We start from the raw sequence: 21057 nt of genomic DNA, 5'->3' as shown, positions 1-21057 counted from the left end.
TCGAGCCCTGGTCTGGGAGGATCCCACATGCCACGGAGCAGCTAGCCCCGTGAGCCACAATTACTGAGCCTGCGCGTCTGGAGCCTGTGCTCCGCAACAGGAGAGGCTGCGATAATGAGAGGCCCGCGCACCGCGATGAGGAGGGGCCCCCACTTGCCGCAACTAGAGAAAGCCCTCGCACAGAAACGAAGACCCAACACAGCCATAAATAAATAAATAAAATTAAAAAAAGAAAACAACAACTCATCAACTTGTACTTTTTCTTGTTTTTTTGGCTGCGTGGCTTGTGGGATCTTAGTTCCCCAGCCAGGGATTGAACCCAGGCCCTCAGCAGTGAGAGCACAGAGTCCTAACCACTGGACTGCCAGGGAATTCCCTGTACATTTTAAACGTGCAGTTTATAACATACCTAAATAAAGTTTTAAAACATGAAACAAAATTAGAAAGTGATTGTAAACTGAAAAACATAAATAAAAGGATAGTTCTCTATCCAAGTCAGTGATTGTACTTTAGAGTAAGAAATTTTCACAGTGGCTCTTAACCTTTCACATTTAATGTCATTCAACAATAAATATCAATGGAGACTTACTTATTCTGCATTGGACATTAGTTTGTGGATATGCAAATATAGAAAATATAGAAAAGCAAATCCTCACAAAGCTTATATAATGAAAAAGAAAACAATTGTGTTGTACTGGAGTGTGAACAAGTTATTCTAGGATCACTGAAATAGGGCCTAAGTGCCCAGGTAAGTGAGGGGAGATTTTTGAGGAAACTGATTCTTGGAGAAAGATGAGTTTATCCAGAGGAAAAGAAGGCAGGATATAGCTAAAGGAGTAGGAAAAGCAAGAGGCAGACAAGCTATTCGTTTTCAGAAACCATGGATAGTTTGGTTTGGCTGTGTATAGAGCTACGGGAAACTGTGGTAGGAGATAAGAGACACAGGCTGATGAGGTTTAGAAGAGCTTTGTTGTGCTAAGAAATTGACAGTGTCTCTCAATGGGGACCAATGAATGAGAGCAGGAAAGTGACATGGTCAGCTAGCTATCTGGGTGAGAGGGCCTCCCTGGTGGCGCGGTGGTTGGGAGTCCGCCTGCCGATGCAGGGGATACGGGTTCGTGCCCCGGTCTGGGGGGATCCCATATGCCGCGGAGCGGCTGGGCCCGTGAGCCATGGCCGCTGGGCCTGCGCATCCGGAGCCTGTGCTCCGCAATGGGGGAGGCCGCAACAGTGAGAGGCCCGCGTACGGAAAAAAAAAAAAATATATCTGGGTGAGAAAGCTCACCATGGAGGCCTGGAGGCCAGGCAAGGGAAATGAACTGAATTATGGCAGTAGAAATGGGGAGGGGGGAAGGGCAGAAGTGCTTTTAAAGACAAAATCAACAGGACTTGATTTTGATTCAAACACCAAGAGGACCTGATGTCTGATGAGACATGTGTACGGGAAGGAATGTAGGATGAATCCCAAATTTTCTGGTTAGGCACTTATTCATAAAAAGGAATATATGAGCAAAACGTGTTTGGGGGCAAAAGGAGGACTCTATCCAGTGGGGAGAGATGACACCTTTCTATCTGGGCATACACAACTTAAGACGCCTGTGGGGTGACTAGGTGAAGATGTCTTTTAGGTAGTACCTTGTTCTGACTGGAATTTGAGTGTGATTTCTGAGCTAGAAACGAATTGGCATGCAGGCAGTAACTGATTTTTATTTATTAGTTTGCTTAGGGAGAAAGAGAAATGAGAAGAGTAGAGAAGGGAGCCAGCCATACATGATAAAGTCACAGAAGTCAAGTGAAGAGTGTAACAGAGAACACTCTAGATCTGCATTTTCATTCTCTTTACGGTTCCTCCTCTGTGTGTCTATTTTGCTCTTTCTTTGGAGTTTCAGTTACTCAGATACAGTGGGAATAATAATACAACCCATTTTGTAGGAAATTGTGAGGATTAAGTGAGATCACAAAGGTCATATATTGAGTGACCAGTTCATCACTGGTGCAAAGAAAATGTTTTCTTTTGAGATTATATGTGTTTGTATACAGAGAGGGGGTTGGGGAGGAGAGAGAGAAAACAGAGCTAGATACCTAGGCACAGTTTTAAGCACCTTCACAAAAATTAATTCCTTTAATCCTCACAATCCAATAGCGTGAAAGCACGGTGGGTAAAAGCCCAGAACTGAGCCAGACTGCCTCGTTTCAAATATCCCCATTTTACAACAGGTATTAAGTAGGTAGATAGTAGGTACATCGCCAGGGGAGTAAGTGGCAGAGTTTGGATTAAAATCCAGGCTGACTCTGAGTAACCAGATGTGGCTCTAGTGTGTCCCTTCAGGCGGTTCAAAATCTTGGCTATCGGGCAGGGAGAGGTCTTGGATTACTTCTTCCATCACTATTTGAACTTTCCGTGATTGGTTTTAATCCCTCCCTGGGAGTGGCCGATCTCTATAAAAGACAAATCTACTAATTCCCTACTTAGAATGTTTCAATCCTTTTAGTGTAACATTCAGTTTAATCGGTCTTTCAATGATCAAATTTACATTGTTTCAAAGCTGCCTAATTCGTATTTCTTTCCGTATTTGTCCATGATTTACTTCCGCAGGACTGAATCTTTAATTTCAGTGTTCTCAGCCCTCAGCCAGCACTTCGCCTAGCACACAATATGCAGTCAATAAATGCTTGCTCGAATTATGAATGAACTAAAGAACCGCGGAACAGAGACGCAGAGGGGACTCGGTCTGGGGAGTTCCAAAGTTCGGGAGGGGACACGGGGCGGGCAGTGGCTGTCACATGATGAGGCGGGGCAAATCCCATGTGCTCCGCGGCGCCGGGCGAAGCTCCGCCTTCTGCGCCGGTCACGTGTGGGCGCCGGCTGCGCCTGCGGAGAAGCGGTGGCCGCCGAGCGGGATCCGTGCGGGGAGCCGGAAATGGTTGTGGACTACGTCTGTGCGGCTGCGTGGGGCTCGGCCGCGCGGACTGAAGGAGACTGAAGGTAAAGCCGCCATGTCCGGGCCCGACCCGGCCCCCCCACCCCCTCCCCCCGCATCCGCCGCCATCCGGGCCCGGACCGGCTACCCTGCGCCGCCGCCCCGGCGCCCTGGCCCCGTGGCCCAAGCCCGGGCCCCGGCCCGCCAGGGCCTGATCCCCGGCCCACGTGTGCCCGGCCTGGCCCGGCCTGGCTGCTGGGTGGGGGTGGGGGAGCGCGGGGCCGGAATATGCGGTCCCCGCGGGCTGGGAGGGCGCCGGGTTCCCCGGCCGCTAAGTGCCACCTCGGTCCGACCCGAGGAGGCCCCGCGGGCGCAGGCACCGCGGCTCCCGGCCCGCCGCCCCCTCCCCCCTTTGCGGCCCGGCCGCCGGGAAGTGACACGTTGTTCTTTGGCACTGGCCGGCGCTGCGCAGGGAGGGCGCAGGGGAAGGAGGCGGCGGCGGCGGGCAGGGAGGAGCCCCCGGTCCCGCCCGCCCTCCGGGCCGACCCTCACTTGCTTCAAACCGGCTCCTCTTCGGCCGCCGCCCGCCTGGCCTTTTACGGCCCGACTGCCGCCCTTCCTGGCCTCCACTCCTGGGCAGCGGCAGGCCTCGTCTCTGGCCCCGCGCGGGTGCCCCCGTGGTCACCCGCGGCAGGCGTGCCTCGTGTTCCCCCGGGCCAGGCCCCGAACCCGGTGTCCCCGGGTGGGGGGTGGGGACACCACGGCCGAAGCTGCTAGCTCCGTTTGTGATCCGGGAGCCTGGTGCCAGCGAGACCTGGAATTTCCGGTCTGGTTGGTCTTGGGCCCCGCGGAGCCAGGTTGATACCCCTCACCTCCCAACCCCAGGCCCTCGGATGCCCAGAACCTGTAGGCCGCACCGTGGATTTATTCTTAACCGAGGGGGTGAGTGAGGGGCTGTTTCAGCAGGTCAGGGGGGTGGTTGGAGGCGGTGTGGGTTTGACAGGGTGTTGGTGGGGACGTAAGCTGGGTCTTTAATGCTCCTTCACCCGCTTGGCGCCTCCGGGGCTCGCTGTGGGCCCCAGTCCTTGCTTCATCCCTTCCCCCACTCCATTTGCCTTCAGCTTGGGTCCCTTCCCCTTTCTGAGCTCCTCTCTTTCCCAACAGGTGCTGGGGGGACCCTGATGTGGCACCAAATGAAATGAACAAAGCTCCACAGCCCACAGGCCCCCCACCTGCCCCATCCCCTGGACTCCCACAGGTAATTAGGGAGGAATTAGCAGTGACTGGGGTGCAGGTTGGGGAGACCAGGCAGCCGGGTCAGGAACAGGTTCCAGCCTCTGGATTTTCCCACCCCTTTCTGTGTCAGGGCAAAGTGCAGCTTCCTGCTGCCAAATTGAGACACGGCCCCTGGGCTGTTCCCAGGGGCTGTCATGGGGAGGGTATATGTGGACTGTTGAGGAGGCTCTTGCCACAGATCTGCCCCCTTCACCAGCTTGAGTTTCTGCCCCACCTGGGTTTCCCCTCTTGCTGAAATCTGGTCTCCCCCCTTCAGCCAGCGTTTCCCCCGGGGCAGACAGCACCGGTGGTGTTCAGTACGCCTCAAGCGACACAAATGAACACGCCTTCTCAGCCCCGCCAGGTGAGGGGCTGTGGGGAGGGGAGTAGGGGGCATGGGTGGGGGCCACGTAAAGCTTAGGCCAGTTTGGGCCTAGGATGGAAACTATGGAGGCCCTGTACCTGCCCCAGTTTCCTGATAGTTGCTATGTGTTCTTTCATGGGGCTCTGCACTTCTCACTGTTGATTACTTACGGTGGCTGGCCCCTCGGTTAGTATGTAGTCGGTGGGGACGGCATTACTAGGGGTCCTGGTGCCTTAAGAATTGGGGGCAGTGTTGGGCCCTGCTGCCAACTCTTTGGGCCCTGCTTTCCTATTTCCTCCTTTTACTGGGAGGTTGCCGTTGCTCCATTCCCCATCCCTTCTTTCTCTTTGGACTGTGGGAAGATAAACACTCCAGCTGGTTCTTGCCTTTCTCTATTCCCTAAATTCTTCCTCACTAAGTGGGAGAGGATTCTTGTCCTGCGTCCTTCATATTTTCCTTCATCTTTTCCCCTCACCTTGGGGATAATTCTCTTCTTTCCTGTCCCCATGTGCTCTCAGGGAGGATTCAGGTCTCTGCAGGTAATACCCCTTTGCTAATCCTGGACTCTCTCCTGGTCTCACCGTTACCCTCCACCCTAGTCAGGGACTAGAGACAGGGACTGGGTTCCTCAGGGTGGGGACTTGTTTGCTGTTCAGGTCCTCATTCTGAGGCTGACCAATGCATGTTAGGGGCTAAATCTTGCATAGCGCATATCTGGGAACTGGGAGACTTGCATGTTAGCGGTTAGCTCCTCAGTACCTTAGGGTGGAGCAGTGCATGCTGGGGAGTATGTTGCTGAAAAAGGCTTTACTTAGGCATGATGCATCTGGGTGTTAGGAAGCCTCTGCTGAAGGATAGACCGGAGGAGGTGACATGAGTATGCATGGCAGGGAGGGAGTAAATATGCAGAGTGCAAAGTGTGTATCTGAGTTTGGAGGGCACATTGTGAGTACAAGAGGCCACTTAAACATCACTTGGTCAGGTGAATCTTGGAAATGTTGGTCCCCATGCTCCAAAGCCCCTGGCACTTCTCACCAGACTAGAGACATAGCAGAATGGCCATTTTGCTGTCCACTTCCTCCCCTTCCCAGTGCCAACTGCCTTCCTCCCTCCTGACAGCACTTCTACCCTAGCCGGGCCCAGCCCCCGAGCAGTGCAGCCTCCCGAGTGCAGAGTGCAGCCCCCGCCCGCCCTGGCCCAGCTGCCCATGTCTACCCTGCTGGATCCCAAGTAATGATGATCCCTTCCCAGATCTCCTACCCAGCCTCCCAGGGGGCCTACTACATCCCTGGACAGGTGAGGCTGGAGGCTTGGGGGCTGGAGGCCACACAACCTTGTACCCCAACTCCTACTTTCCTTACCCTGACCCCCCAGTCCCATCTCTTCTCCAGAGGTGGGACTTTCTTCTGGTCATTTACTAGAGTTGGCTTGTCGTGTCTTGCCTTATATTCTCTTTGTAGTCTGATACGGTATTTGTAGCTCCGTCAACTCCTCTCCCCTCCTTCTCCCCCCTTCCCCTCCACCAGGGGCGTTCCACATATGTTGTCCCGACACAGCAGTATCCTGTGCAGCCGGGAGCCCCAAGCTTCTATCCCGGTGCAAGCCCTACAGAGTTTGGGACCTACGGTAAGCAGGGGAGGGAGTCAGGTGAGAGTGAGTCCCAGGGAGCATCTAAACTCACCTACTAATTGCTAAGCCCCTTCCCAGGCTTGTTTCTTGGTCTAAAAATGACAGGGGTAGCAGGGATTGGTGCTTAATATGTAACTGGTGTTGGGGGTGGTACGGAGAGGATTTTATACTGTTGCTGAGAGTTGGAGTCCTCCCCACGTCAAGGAATACAGTTCAAGCACTAGTTTGAAGGCCTGTTAGTAAATATTCCCTGTGACACTTGTTCCATGGTTGGGGGGAGCCCATGTGACATGGATCTGAGAGGTTTCTGTAGCTGTTTTTCATTTATATTCTAGGAAAGGATTAGTCTGTTCTTTATGGCAGTGGTTTCCAAAATTTTTTGACCATCAGGAAAAATTTTGAGTATGTACTTTTAATGTATGTTTTTGTTTGTTATACGTATGCATAATTTAGACAAATAGCACTTAATGTTGCTTGTCAGAAACAAACAAGTGGAGGTTATGGATGATATTAAAGAATGTATCCCATTTTGGAGACCATTGCTTTAAGGAATTTTTCTCATCCTGGGCCTGGTTCATAATGTTACTTTTTGTTTCCTTGCCCCTTAGCAAAGGGCTGGAGACTGGAATTGGACTCAGGTTGAATGGAACAGGGGTGGCAAATCTGTTTTTATCATTCCCAGCCAAAGACCTGATTCTGTTTCAGGTTAAGTAGTTGCTGCTCTCTCAGAGTATATGTGTGTGTGTTGCTGGGGGTGGGGTGCATACGTGTTACCTTACGGGGCAGAAGAGGAGCAGACATAGTCCTGGTAGCTGGTGTATGGTGGGGAAGAAGTGCCTGCCTACAAGGCGTGTGTGTGTCAGTGTTAGGAATTCTTGTAAACGCAGTTCAGACTGGTTCCCCAGCTTTGATAGACACCTCATTCCCTTGGGGAGGAGGGTGGGGCAGGGCGAGGGGCCAGCTGTGGGTGATGAGAGGTTCTCCAGGGGGTGGGAGGTGTTCAAGCAGGCATTTGTATGTGGTTGGGCTCTGACCCTGCCACTGTTCTTCCTTTCCGTGTCCCTCCCGTCCCCCAAGCTGGCGCCTACTACCCAGCCCAGGGTGTGCAGCAATTTCCCACTGGTGTGGCTCCCCCACCGGTTTTGATGAACCAGCCACCCCAGATTGCTCCTAAGAGGGAGCGGAAGACGGTGAGTAGCAGCAGGGGGCTCTAGGATATCTGGGAAAGGGAGAATCAAGGTCAGGCACGTTGTGGGTCAGGGAGCAGGAAATTGAGGGAGATCTTCAGCTGAGAGTAGGCAGAGAATGGGAACCTGTGAAGTGCTTAGGTTCTTTGTAAGGTGCTAAGATTTCCGTGTAGAAGAAGCTTACTGGAAGATTGGAGTGTCTGGTGGGGAAATTCATTAGAGACCTGGGTCCTGGGTCCGTAACATCTGAGTTTGGTTTTGGGTTTCTGGTGGCTTGCCTTGGAAATGGTTTGCTTTTTGTGGCCCCACCCCCCAGTCCTGGAAGCTCTCGAGGCCTCCGCCTCTGCTCGGTCCTCAAGCCCTGGGCGTGGTGCCCAGAATAGGGTGCCAGGGCTGGGGAAGCCGCTGAGTCACCCTGGCTCCACCCACTGGATCTGGTCCCTGCCCCCAGAGATCAAGCAGACTAGCCACAAGTGAGCCGGATGGGTGCTAGATGGGGGTCCTGGGCCCCAGGGCATGCAGCCACTTCTTGAGGACTTCTGGTTGGGCAGGGATGAGGGAGGGAGGGGCATTGTGATGTACGTGGCTGCTGTGAGGTCAAGGGTGTCTTAGGGGTGGGGGCCAAGACGAGACTGTAAGAGCAGCTAGATGGGTTGACAGTAGAACTCATGGGGTTTCTGGCACCCACCTGCCTGCTTCTCAGTGAGGGGTAGGGGGTTGGCCTGGAGTCCTAGGAGTGGGGCAGGGTGGAGAGGTGGGTTCCTCCTGCTTCCCACTCATCCTGTAGCTTTTTTTTCCCCAGATCCGAATTCGAGACCCAAACCAAGGAGGGAAGGATATCACAGAGGAGATCATGTCTGGGGCCCGCACTGCCTCCACACCCACCCCTCCCCAGGTACTGTTCTTTGAGTGATGCCCTGGCTGGGATGGCTGTTCTGCCCCGGACTCCTAGGTCCCTGGATCTTTTTCTTCAACTAAGGGATTGATTTCCCTGCTTTCCTGGATTTCTAGGCGGCTAAAGTAGAAATGGCTCTAGTAAAGAAGGGTTGTGGGACTCTTCAGGGCAAACTTGGTAACCCTTTGTGTCCTGCAGACGGGAGGTGGTCTGGAGCCTCAGGCTAATGGGGAGACACCCCAGGTTGCTGTTGTTGTCCGGCCAGGTAAGTAAGCGGGTGGGGCAGAGCCTTTATGGGGAAAAGGAGTGTGAACATTTTAAAATGCCAGGGAAGTGGAGTGACTTGAACTGGGTGCCAGAGAAGAATGACTTAGGTGTCAGGTAGTCGGATTTTAGGGTAGATTGGATTTTGAGTGAGAATGGAAAAGACCTAGGTGGGAGAAGACGGGTGTGTGTGTAGGGGGCTTTTAGGTTGGGAATGCTTGACTGGGAGGAGGAAGAGCAGTAGCAGTGAAGGACTTGCCTCTAATTACTCGTTCTTCCTATGGTGCAGATGACCGGTCGCAGGGAGCAATCATTGGGGAGCGGCCAGGGCTGCCTGGCCCAGAGCACAGCCCTTCAGAATCCCAGCCTTCATCACCTTCTCCGACCCCATCACCACCCCCAGTCTTGGAACCGGGGTCTGAGCCTAATCTCACAGTCCTCCCTATTCCTGGGGACACTATGACAACGGGGATGATACAAACGTCTGTAGAAGAATCAACCCCCATGCCCCCTGAAACTGGGGAGCCATATTGCCTCTCTCCAGAACCCACTCCCCTCGCTGAACCCATACTGGAAGTAGAAGTGACACTTAGCAAACCAGTTCCAGAATCTGAGTTCTCTTCCAGTCCTCTCCAGGTTCCCACCCCCCTGGCATCCCACAAGGTGGAAATTCTTCCTGAGCCTAATGGCACGGTCCTATCTGAGAATTTGGAACCAGAGTTGGAGTCGAGCCCGGAGCTTGCCCCTCTCCCTCCCCCGGCTTGTCCCTCTGAATCCCCCATGCCCATTGCTCCAACTGCCCAACCTGAGGAACTGCTCAACGGAGCCCCCTCGCCACCAGCTGTGGACTTAAGCCCAGTCAGTGAACCAGAGGAGCAGGCCAAGGAGGCTACAGCATCGGTGGCTCCCCCCACCATCCTTTCTGCCACTCCAGCTGTGGCTCCTCCAGCTGCTTCCCCTGCTCAGGAGGAGGACATGGAGGAAGAGGAAGAAGAGGAAGAGGAAGGAGAAGCTGAGGGTGAGAAGGGAGGAGAGGAACCGCTCCCCCTAGAGAGCACCCCTGTCCCAGCCCACCTGTCCCAGAATATGGAGGTGGCATCAGCCACCCAAGGTAAGGTGTGGCTGGATGGTAGAGGTGGGGCACGCTGGGTGTGGTTCTTTTTCTTCATTGATGACCTCTCGTGCCATTGTGTCTGGGTCATAGAAGCTCTGTAATGGAACTCTTAAGGGTTAGATTAAGGAATTTTAAGTCGAGAGGGTGTGATGAAAAAAGGGAATATTGTACAGTGGCTGCTTTTTGTTTTTCTGAGAGATTGAGGGTACTCCTTAAGTTATTCTCACTCCTCCCCCCCAAATAGTGGCAGTATCTGTGCCAAAGAGGAGACGGAAAATTAAGGAGCTCAATAAGAAGGAGGCTGTAGGAGACCTTCTAGATGCCTTCAAGGAGGTAAGGGAGCAGAAAGTGGAGGGAGAAGGGCAAAGTTTGGGTATGGAACAGCGGTCACACTGCAACCAAAACGGAATGTCCAATGGTTACAGGTGAACCCAGGAGTACCAGAGGTAGAAAATCAGCCTCCTGTAGGCAACAATCCCAGCCCAGAGCCTGAGGGCAGCAGTGTGCCCCCGCGACCTGAGGAAGCAGATGAGACCTGGGACTCGAAGGAAGACAAGATTGAAAATGCTGAGAACATCCAGCCGGGGGAACAGAAGTATGAATATAAGTCAGGTATGCAGAAGGAAGGGTTGAGAAGGGTTGAGTATGCTTACCAGGGCCCCAGGAGAAAGCAGTGTGATTGGTTCATCCTGTTTTCCTTGCAGATCAGTGGAAGCCTCTAAACCTTGAGGAGAAAAAGCGTTATGACCGTGAGTTCCTGCTTGGCTTTCAGTTCATCTTTGCCAGTATGCAGAAGCCAGAGGGATTGCCCCATATCAGTGATGTGGTGTTGGATAAGGTTGGTGGGCTTAAGGGAGAGGGTAAGTTTGGGCAGGTTGGCTGGCTGGGGAGGAGCCAGAGGTCTTGAAAGAGTGGTCAGTAGCTAGCCCTAGCCTGTTTCTCATACCTTCCCTGTCCTTTTCGCAGGCCAATAAAACACCATTGCGGTCAGTGGATCCCGCTAGACTTCCAGGCATAAATTGTGGCCCAGACTTCACTCCGTCCTTTGCCAACCTTGGCCGACCAGCGCTTAACACCCGTGGGCCCCCAAGGGGTGGGCCAGGTGGGGAGCTGCCCCGAGGGCCGGTGAGTGGGACTGGCAAGGGGAGTTGGGGATGTTGGCTTCCTGTATCTTGTTGGGGGGGTGGGGAGAAGTCTGCCCTGGATATGTGTGGTAGTGGTGGTAGGTCGTGCTGACTAGTTCCGTGGCTTCTCTTGTCCCTGCTCCTTGCTTAGCAGGCTGGTCTGGGACCCCGGCGATCTCAGCAGGGCCCCCGAAAGGAACCACGCAAGATCATTGCCACGGTGTCAATGACCGAAGATATAAAGCTGAACAAAGCAGAGAAGGCCTGGAAACCGAGTAGCAAGCGGACAGTGGCTGATAAGGACCGAGGGGAGGAGGACACTGATGGCAGCAAAACCCAGGTACCTGCACGTCGTGGTTTGGTCTCCATTCCTTCTTTGCAAAGTCTGCCCTCTGAGCCAGCCTTGCCCTCTTTGCCTCTGTCCGTTCTCATTACTGGTATCTACGTTCCCCATCCCTCCCAGCAGCCCCTGTTCTTCTGAAAACTTCGCTGGATTCTATGTCTTCTCTGTCTCCTCTCCTCTCCAGGACCTGTTCCGCAGGGTGCGCTCCATCCTGAATAAGCTGACACCCCAGATGTTCCAGCAGCTGATGAAGCAGGTGACGCAGCTAGCCATCGACACCGAGGAGCGCCTCAAAGGGGTCATTGACCTCATCTTCGAGAAGGCCATTTCAGAACCCAACTTCTCCGTGGCCTATGCCAACATGTGCCGCTGCCTCATGGCGGTTAGTGTCCACTGTTTCCTAAAGCTTGTGGTTTAGCCTCCCACTTCTCTTCCTAAGACTCTGAGTCCAGCTTCTTGGTTCTCCTCTGTCCTGTGCTGTTGGTGGCAGAGCCAGGGCCAGGGGTCTTCCTGGGTCAGGTAGTTGAAGACTTTTGGAGGGTTTTCCCTTCCCTGGACTGGTCTGAATGTGGCATTCTCTTTGACATACAGCTGAAAGTGCCCACTACAGAAAAGCCAACAGTGACTGTGAATTTCCGAAAACTGTTGTTAAATCGATGTCAGAAGGAGTTTGAAAAAGACAAAGATGATGATGAGGTTTTTGAGAAGAAGCAAAAAGAGATGGATGAAGCTGCTACGGTGAGAGAAACTCCATTCCCAGTTCTGCTGCTCACCCAGATGCTACTCAGCTGCAGACGTGGGGGTGGGGATATTGGTGTTTTGGGGGTTTCTCTGCCTTAGGACGTGAGTGCTTGCTGCTAGGTTTAGGATCTAGACAGTGGAAGAGAGAACAGTTTTAGCTGAGTGGCTGGCTGTCTTTTTGATGTGGTCCCTGTCCCATGACCGGCAGGCAGAGGAACGGGGACGCCTGAAGGAAGAGCTGGAAGAGGCTCGAGACATAGCCCGGCGGCGCTCTTTAGGGAATATCAAGTTTATTGGGGAGTTGTTCAAGCTGAAGATGTTAACAGAGGCGATCATGCACGACTGTGTGGTTAAACTACTTAAGAACCATGATGAAGAGTCCCTCGAATGCCTTTGTCGTCTGCTCACCACCATTGGCAAAGACCTGGACTTTGAAAAGGCCAAGGTAGGGGGTCCTGGGGTACGGGAGAGGACAGGCTGAAGCGCGTGGGGTCTGCGGTCCACTGGCAGACACCCTTCCCAGCTGTCGTGTGCCACTGAGCTACAGTGGCGGAGCTGAAGGCCTGAGGAGGGGCAGGGCCTGTGGTTGGAGGTGAAGTTTTAGAAATTGCTGAACGTGATCCCTTTGCTTCCTGTTAGCCCCGGATGGATCAGTATTTCAACCAGATGGAAAAAATCATTAAGGAAAAGAAGACTTCGTCCCGAATCCGTTTCATGCTGCAAGATGTGCTGGATCTGCGGCGGGTGTGTGTCCCCTCTTTCCCACTGTTGGCTGCCCCTGACCCCACAGTCCCAGTTCCCGACACTTTAGTCTGGCCCTGTCTGATGTCATTACCTTGTGACTGGCCTGTCCCCACAGAGTAATTGGGTGCCGCGTCGAGGGGACCAGGGTCCCAAGACGATTGACCAAATCCACAAGGAAGCTGAGTTGGAGGAGCATCGGGAGCACATAAAAGTGCAGCAGTTAATGGCCAAGGGCAGCGACAAGCGTCGAGGTGGCCCTCCAGGCCCACCCATCAGTGAGTTTGAGGCTGGGACTGAGGAGGGACACTGTGAGGGGTTGTGCTTTCCACTGATGACTTCTTGTTAGTGCCACGTGTCTGGGCCACTGAGACCCCATGATGGAACTGAGGATCTGAGGAAGGGAGGCTGGGGGCAGTCCTCGGGAACGGGGTTCTTGGGACTTACCCGTCATTCCAGTTTGCTTTCCTTTTTGTCCCAGGCCGTGGCCTTCCACTTGTGGATGATGGTGGCTGGAACACAGTGCCCATCAGCAAGGGCAGCCGCCCTATTGACACCTCACGACTCACTAAGATCACGAAGGTAGGGGTGTGTGTGTTGGAAGGGCTGATGTCAGTGATGGGAGGATAAAGAGAGGTCAGATGGGCCTTAAGCCCAGGTTTGGATCTTAATCCCCTCACTTGTCTGAGGTGGGGAAGGTGACAGCTCAGTTTTCCCCCTTAGACTAGCTGGTTAGATTGCTGGAGACGGGAGTGCCAACTCTAGGGGATGTATTCACATTGGTCTGGACCAGTGGTCAGCACCCTGATATACACACCAAATCCAGCCATTCCCTCCTTCTATACAGCCCACAAGCTAAGAATGAGAGTTTTCTATATTGTTTAATGGTTGAAAAGAATCAAAAAGTGAATGATACTTTGTGTTAAGGAATTATATAAAGTTTAAATTTCAGTGTGCACAGTGTGGTTATGTTTTGTCTGTGACTGCTCTTGTGCTACAGTGGCAGAGTTGAGTAGTCCAAACTGCCTGGTCTGTAGTGAATATTTACTGTCTGGCCCTTTACAGGGAAAGTTTGTCTGGACCCTGGTCTGGGCCCCTTACGGCTGTGTGTGGTGAGGGCTGGCGGGGGCTTTGGCTGGATCAGACCCGTGACCCTCACTCCCTTTCCTTCCTCAGCCTGGCTCCATTGATTCTAACAACCAGCTGTTTGCACCTGGAGGGCGATTGAGCTGGGGCAAGGGTAGCAGTGGAGGCTCAGGAGCCAAGCCCTCCGATGCAGGTATGGAGGCCACTGTAAAGAGCTGGGTGGTGAGGAATCAGCTCTCCTGAGGGCAGCGTCTTCTCTGTACCGGGGGCTTTCATTACAGAGTGGTTAGTTAGGTTAATACAGGCAGTGTGTACTTGGCACTAGGGACTGAACTACTCTAGTGTCAGGACTAGGACCAAGTGTCCTAAATTGGCGAGTAGGGGATAGGATGTACGGAAGTAGGTTTTAATCTGGGTTTTCTCCCTCCCCAGCATCAGAAGCTGCTCGTGCAGCTACTAGTACCTTGAATCGCTTCTCAGCCCTTCAACAAGCAGTACCTACAGAAAGCACAGATAACAGACGTGTGGTACAGAGGTGAGGTTTCCTCGGCGTTTTTGTTTTCACGCTGGGAGTACTGATTGGGTTTTGACTGCTGCCACAGGAATCCTTACACCTGTAATTCTCAGAGCTCCTGGCTGAGATTGGGCATATACCTGATGACAAGAACAAGGCCTGACAGTTGCTCAGCATGTTGGATAGTTAAACAAGAGTGCATGTGGGCAGTATAGGTGAGAGACGGTGTGCCTGTCTTTCTTCCAGGAGTAGCTTGAGCCGGGAACGAGGTGAGAAAGCTGGGGACCGGGGAGACCGCCTAGAGCGAAGTGAACGGGGAGGTGACCGTGGTGACCGGCTTGATCGCGCACGGACACCCGCCACCAAGCGGAGCTTCAGCAAGGAAGTGGAGGAGCGGAGTAGAGAGCGGCCCTCTCAGCCCGAGGGACTGCGCAAGGCAGCTAGCCTCACGGAGGATCGGGACCGCGGGCGGGATGCTGGTAAGGGGCTGGGGGGTGGGGAAGGGAAGGGTGTGGGCTGGTTTGGGACTAGCTAGTACCCAGACAGTGTCTTCAGGGCTCCAGACCCTGCTTGCTAGGAAGACTGGAACTGAAGAATCTCTGATCTGTTTTTCTTCGCTCAGTGAAGCGAGAAGCCGCCCTGCCCCCTGTGAGTCCTCCGAAGGCTGCGCTCTCTGAAGAGGAGCTGGAGAAGAAATCCAGGGCCATCATTGAGGAATACCTCCATCTCAATGACATGAAGGTAAGCAGTGGGAGTGGTCTGAGTGATGGCAGGGTGGGCGGGAAGGGGCCTGTGCCGACAGGCATGGGTGTAGGGTCTGGGCCAGACAGTGACTGGTCTCTGTTCTGTGTGCTGCGCCCCTGCAGGAGGCAGTTCAGTGCGTGCAGGAGCTGGCCTCGCCCTCGCTGCTCTTCATCTTTGTGCGGCACGGCATCGAGTCCACACTGGAGCGCAGCGCCATTGCCCGTGAGCACATGGGGCGACTGCTGCACCAGCTGCTCTGTGCCGGGCACCTCTCCACTGCTCAGTACTACCAAGGGTATGACTGACTTGATGGGCCTCCCACTTTTACATACCCACTAATTTCCCTCCTTTGTAGGACCCGTGGAACCTTAGATAAGAATGTAGGCTCCTCAGCCATCCTGGTCAACATAACTTTTGGCAGGGTTGGCGGTGAGCCATCTAAGCAGAAGAAGATGGCCTTAGTTTGAGATAATTGCCCCATGTTTAGGAAGTGTTCCTGAAGTGCTCCACGGTTGAAACTTTAGCCGTGCCTTTGTTGCTCAAGCAGGAGGGTAGGAGTGCAGCTTGTCTCTCCTAGATGACTTTGAATTCTCTTTGCAGGCTCTATGAAATCCTGGAATTGGCTGAAGACATGGAAATTGATATCCCTCATGTGTGGCTCTACCTAGCAGAACTGGTAACGCCCATTCTGCATGAAGGTGGGGTGCCCATGGGGGAGCTGTTCAGGTTAGTCCCCTTTGGTGGAATTCAGGGGAGGTAAAAACAGGAAGAAGAGGGGAGAGGGAGGGGAGGTGTGGCAACTTAGACCCCCGGATTTAGGGAGGGATGGGATAGTGTGTTGAGAGGGCGTGGAAGGCTATCAACACTGGATTTTTCTCTTGTAGGGAGATTACAAAACCTCTGAGACCCCTGGGCAAAGCTGCTTCCCTGTTGCTGGAGATCCTGGGGCTCCTATGCAAAAGCATGGTGAGTGAGAGAGCCTTTCAGAGGTGGTGTGTTGAGAACTTCTCTTCCCACCATGTGGTTTTGGGTGCTGGCAGTGACCCTGAAGCCTCATGGTCCTTTGGTGGGATGGTAGTGCTGTGTGGGTACCTGGGAGAGGAAATGTCGAGGCTGGCGTTCTCCCTCAGACCAGTGCCTGTTGTAGGTTCTGGCCAAGGCTGGAGGAGAATGAGAATCTAAGGCCCTAGGCCCTTGATTGATTCACTCATTCATTCAACTGGCATCTTTTAGAACATTTACCGTATACTAGGCACTGGGAACACAGCAGTGAATAAAAACACAGTTAGGAAACAAGTTGGAAAAGAAACAAGAAACGACAGCTTAATGAAAACAACAGTGTGAAGTAAAGTGTGAAATAAAATAGCTAAAATGGAGTGCCTTAAGTGCTGTGAAGTTGCAAAGTGGTGTCTATTTGGTAACGTTCACGACAGAAACCGCTTTGTTAAAATTAATTTTGATTAGCAAGGAGAACGGTGAAATGATGGGAAAGGCAAGTTGGGTGTGGTACTTAGTAGTGGTGAGATGTTGGGAAGTGCAGTTTTTTAAAAGAGTTCAGCTATCTGGAACTTAGAGGAGTAAGTCTTTGAATCGAGAGGAATTGTTCTTTCAGCATAATATTACTTGTTTTAGGTAGAAATATGTACCAGGATAGTTTCTGAGAAATTTAAAAGAAAAAGCATATGGAACTATTGATGTATTTCATTGACTCTAAGGTGCCATAGATTCTACAACATCTTATCTATGCACTGCTGAGAAAGAAAAGACATGGTCATATATAAATATATATATATATATATATATATATATGAATTTTTTTTTTTTTTTTTTTTTTTTTGCGGTACGTGGGCCTCTCACTGTCGTGGTCTTTCCTGTTGTGGAGCACAGGCTCCGGATGCGCAGGCTCAGCGGCCATGGCTCACGGGCCCAGCCGCTCCACAGCCTGTGGGATCTTCCCGGACCGGGGCATGAACCCGTGTCCCCTGCACCGGCAGGCGGACTCTCAACCACTGCGCCACCAGGGAAGCCCATGGTCATATTTTTAAAATGTGGTAATACGCCAACTGTGAGACAACTCAGTTTTAGTGGTGGTAAAATGGGCGTTTTTAAAATCCATGCAGTACAGTAATTTTGTCAAGGGTTGATGGCGTCATCCTGAATATCTGTTATTGTAAAACAGTGATGGCTTCAGAATCTCTTGCCCTTTACAGAAAATGAACTCAAACTGCCGTTTACGTGAAGATTTCTGATTTGTGTTGGGTTGGGGATGGGGACTTAACATCTGCTTCTAAAATTTTCTGGACTTGGGAACCAAATAAGCGTACTTGTTAGACGTTTTTCTCTCCCATAAGCATTTGTTACTTGCAGTAATGAAAAACTAAGCTATTTTAGAAAAAATGTAGATGAGCGTGGAAGGCTAGGATGAGATACTTGGATTTGGTTGTTTACCTTTTGTGGTCCAGTAATTCTTTGAGAATCCTGTGACAGCTCACAGAATGGTGGTGGGTGAGTTCTTGTGACCTGGGGTGGTTATTTGACTGATGTTTGTGCCCGTCACTAGACCGTAGGCGTGGAAGCACTGTTCCCATTCAGTACCTCTGTAGCATCCTGAGCTGCTAGGTGGCACCTGGTGGGCTTTCCGTAGGCATTTGTTGGGTGACATTTGTGGAGCTGTTAGCTTCTTGGAGAGAAGGAGAGTTGCTAAGTTGGTCTTATGTTTTCCAGGGTCCCAAGAAGGTGGGGACGCTGTGGCGAGAGGCTGGACTCAGCTGGAAGGAATTTTTACCTGAAGGCCAGGATGTCGGTGCCTTTGTCACTGCACAGGTTTGCAGCTGGACTTAAGTTAACTCTAGCAGTTGGGGTCAGCCAGTCCTTTCCTCTTCCCTCATCTCACGTGACACACTTACCTCCCAACTGTGGGCCTTTTTGCTTGCAGAAGGTGGAGTATACCTTGGGAGAGGAGTCAGAAGCCCCTGGCCAGAGGTTGCTGTCCTCTGAGGAGCTGAGCAAGCAGCTGGAGAAGCTGCTGAAGGAGGGCAGCAGTAACCAGCGGGTGTTTGACTGGATAGAGGTATATTTCTCCTGGATATTGGGGGAGAGAGAGAAAGGAGAAGGTAGTGCAAGTGAGGGCAGCAAGAATGGAGCCTTCCAGGCATAATTCAGAACTTACGGGCATTTGTCTTTCTTCTTCACAGGCCAACGTGAATGAGCAGCAGGTAGCATCCAACACATTAGTTCGAGCTCTCATGACAACGGTCTGCTATTCTGCAATTTTCTGTAAGAGGAGCCAGGGAGTTGGTGGGGCAAGGGTGGGCCCAACAGATATGGAGGGAGGGAGGTTTTGGTCTTTGTCTCCAGTTCTGAACCAGGCTGAGGGTGCATTATTCCACTTATCCCTGTCTTCCTCCCTGTAGTTGAGACTCCTCTCCGAGTGGATGTTGCGGTGCTGAAAGCGCGAGCGAAACTGCTACAGAAGTACCTATGTGACGAGCAGAAGGAACTGCAGGCGCTCTATGCCCTCCAGGCCCTTGTAGTGACCTTAGAACAGCCCCCCAGTAAGATCCAGGCCACAGGGGTGGGGTGGGCTGGAGGAACTACCAGATAGTAGGGGCACTTGTGGAAAGGGTCTCAATCCAGGAGAAGTGGGTAGTCACTGGAGAGCAAAATATCCTGATGGTTGAGTCCTTCCCCCTGCAACAAACATTTGTTTGTTTCCTTACCTACAAGTGCAAGACTCGGCCTTGAAGGTTAATTGACTACCTGTTTTGTGCCTAGCCAACTGTTAGATGCCAGGAGTGCAGAGGTGATAAATGGTAACGTTTTCCAAGTATCCTGTGCTCCCTCTGCCTGGTACAGGGCTGAGCTGCTTTTCTTTGCCTCAGTTAATCCTCACAACTATTGTTTAGGGTAGATGGTGTTCCCCCCTTTTCCATATTGGGAGGCTGAGGCTTATGTTAACATGCCTGAGGTTAATGCACTTAGCAAACAGGTATGTGCCAGGACATTGGGGTATTACCAGTGATTAAGTCAAGCATAGTTCTCATGTTGGCATGGAGTCAAGATGAATGTTGGAAAATGGGTCCTGCAAGGGTACTCTCTGGGAGAATTTACCTAGTCAGAGAATGAGTGGGAATTGACACATGGGAGCTAAATGACAAATGGGAGGGGGAGACTTGACAAGAAGGAACTGTGCGTTAAGGGAAGCCCTGAGGTAGAAAACATGATGCAAGGTACGTTGAAGGAATACCAGTGTGGGAGAGCACAGCAACCAGTTGTATGTGAGGCAAGTTGGGTGGAGGGATGGATGTGGCCAGGTCATGCAGGGCTGTGTAAGCCATGGGATGAGTTTTGGGCTTTAACCTATGGATAGGAAAAGGCCTTTATGGGATTTTAAGCAAGGATTTTAAACATTCTTTTTTAGTTTTTAGATCATCCTGGCCATTAGTGGGAAGAGTGTTTTGGAGTGGGGTGAATGTGAATGTGGCCGGATCAGCAGATCAGGGGTGTGTTGGTAGTGACTCAGCCTCACTGGTGGCAATGGAGATGGGAGAGGAGTGGGCAGATTCAAGACACACACTGGCCTTGGGGACGGGTGGTGAGAGATTGGAAGTCGTATATGACTCCCAGGATAGTTTCAGCAGGTGAGGTGATAGTGGGGGATGCCATTCACTGGGCGGTAGGGAACACTGGGTCAAGTTGAGTTTGGTCATGTTGAGTTTGTGGTCCTGGTGGGGGCGATCAGAGATATCAGTCAGGTAGACAACTGGGTGTCTGATTTCATTTGGAGAGGAAGAGGTGAGGGCTGGAGGCCCATCTCTTGAACTGCTGGCACAGGGCAACACATGTGCAAGTCACAAGAGGGTATAGGATTGCCCAAGGGATACAGCCTTGAGGAGGTAGAGGTCCCACAGGTAGGGACCAAAGGAGGATAGGACCCTGTGAACAAAGGACAGAGTGATTTCAGGAGAGGGAAGTGGTCAGTAATGCTAGATGTGCCCAGATTCCATAGGAGCAGATCTGAAAATTAGGGCCTCTGGAGTGTGAAAACATGGAGGCCACCCTGGCAGAAACAGTATTTGGTACAACAGGGGGCAGGATCTGGATTGGAAAGGACAGAGTAATACCTGAATCAGGAGGAAAAGAAAACAGCAAGTGTAGACAAAAATCTTTGAATTCAACTAATCTCTTGTCAAAAGAGATCTTTTTGGCTGTAAAGAGAGCAGTTGTAAAGGAGGCCTTTTGTGTTTAGATGGGAGAAACTTGGGCTTGAAAATACAGGGCAGAGTGGATAATTGATTGTATAGGGTCCCCGGGATGGGTGTGCGTGGGATTTGGAGAACAAGCTTGGGGTAAATAATCTGTTGCTGCCATTGCTGTGGGATGGGGGTGGGAGGCTGTCCGTAGGCAGCGGTTGTGGATCTGAGGGTGTGAGTGCAGGTTTCCGAGTTTTGGCCAAATGACTCACTCTTGCACATCAGTCTCTTAGATCATGAGATAAGCATCCTGTCAGAGACCTAGTTACTCTGGAATGGCCAGACACACAAATGTCAGCACGGTGGGTCAGGGCCTTGTCTCAGCAGTGGAGCTTAGGGGAGGGATCCCTGGGAGGGGGGATGGAGTGGTTGTGGGCAGCGTGCCTGTAACTGCTGTCCTGCCTGCTTGCAGACCTGCTTCGGATGTTCTTTGATGCGCTGTACGATGAGGACGTGGTGAAGGAGGACGCCTTCTATAGTTGGGAGAGTAGCAAGGACCCCGCTGAACAGCAGGGCAAGGGTGTGGCCCTTAAATCTGTCACAGCTTTCTTCAAGTGGCTTCGTGAGGCGGAGGAGGAGGAGTCTGACCACAACTGAGGGCGGGTGGGGCCGGGGACTTGGAGCCCCATGGACACTCGGATGGCCAAGCCAGCCGCCCGGACTGCAAGGGGGGGGGGCGGCAGCAGCGGCGGCAGTGGCAGTGGGTTCCTGTAGTGCGATGTTGTCTGAGCTAATAAAGTGGCTGAAGAGGCAGGATGGCTTGGGGCTGCGTGGGGCTCCCCTCCAGGATGCTGCCAGGTGTCCCTCTCCTCCCCCTGGGGCACAGAGATATATTATATATAAAGTCTTGAAATTTGGTGTGT

General features: G+C 52.3%; 1 protein-coding gene across 10 annotated transcripts; it reads left to right on the top strand.

Moving 5' to 3' along the window:
* Window positions 1-2842: 2842 nt before the first annotated feature.
* Window positions 2843-21052, top strand: EIF4G1 (eukaryotic translation initiation factor 4 gamma 1). Of its 10 annotated transcripts, none has more exons than XM_082624441.1 (33): window positions 2843-2986; window positions 3807-3863; window positions 4086-4179; window positions 4474-4560; window positions 5680-5856; window positions 6117-6207; window positions 7267-7379; window positions 8179-8271; window positions 8470-8536; window positions 8825-9646; window positions 9894-9982; window positions 10075-10261; window positions 10354-10487; window positions 10616-10774; window positions 10925-11113; window positions 11301-11498; window positions 11708-11854; window positions 12066-12302; window positions 12497-12601; window positions 12717-12876; window positions 13080-13180; window positions 13775-13877; window positions 14117-14219; window positions 14445-14677; window positions 14821-14939; window positions 15065-15237; window positions 15543-15668; window positions 15827-15908; window positions 17667-17765; window positions 17878-18012; window positions 18137-18218; window positions 18356-18496; window positions 20607-21052. In XM_082624441.1, the coding sequence occupies exons 3-33, from the start codon at window positions 4120-4122 to the stop codon at window positions 20789-20791; spliced, it is 4797 nt and encodes a 1598-aa protein (XP_082480567.1). In that variant the 5' UTR covers window positions 2843-2986; window positions 3807-3863; window positions 4086-4119; the 3' UTR covers window positions 20792-21052. The 10 variants fall into 10 exon arrangements, with proteins under 10 accessions (XP_082480567.1, XP_082480564.1, XP_082480562.1 ...); XM_082624438.1 differs by having other exon boundaries at window positions 6087-6207; window positions 10928-11113; XM_082624436.1 differs by having other exon boundaries at window positions 6087-6207.
* The last annotated feature ends 5 nt before the right edge of the window (window positions 21053-21057 follow it).

The sequence above is a fragment of the Mesoplodon mirus genome (genome assembly GCF_964341445.2).
Source record: "Mesoplodon mirus genome assembly, chromosome: 6".
NCBI lineage: Eukaryota > Metazoa > Chordata > Mammalia > Artiodactyla > Ziphiidae > Mesoplodon > Mesoplodon mirus.
Note: the sequence above shows the minus strand (reverse complement) of the source record. Positions and strands in the feature narration are given on the sequence as shown.

Excerpts from the sequence above, each read along its gene's own strand:
- EIF4G1 (XM_082624436.1), top strand. The coding sequence starts at position 4,120 with ATGAACAAAGCTCCACAGCCCACAGGCCCCCCACCTGCCCCATCCCCT. Across the intron at positions 13,878-14,116 it reads AGCCAAGCCCTCCGATGCAG|CATCAGAAGCTGCTCGTGCA; the intron begins GTATGGAGGCCA and ends CTCCCTCCCCAG. Across the intron at positions 14,940-15,064 it reads TCCATCTCAATGACATGAAG|GAGGCAGTTCAGTGCGTGCA; the intron begins GTAAGCAGTGGG and ends GCGCCCCTGCAG.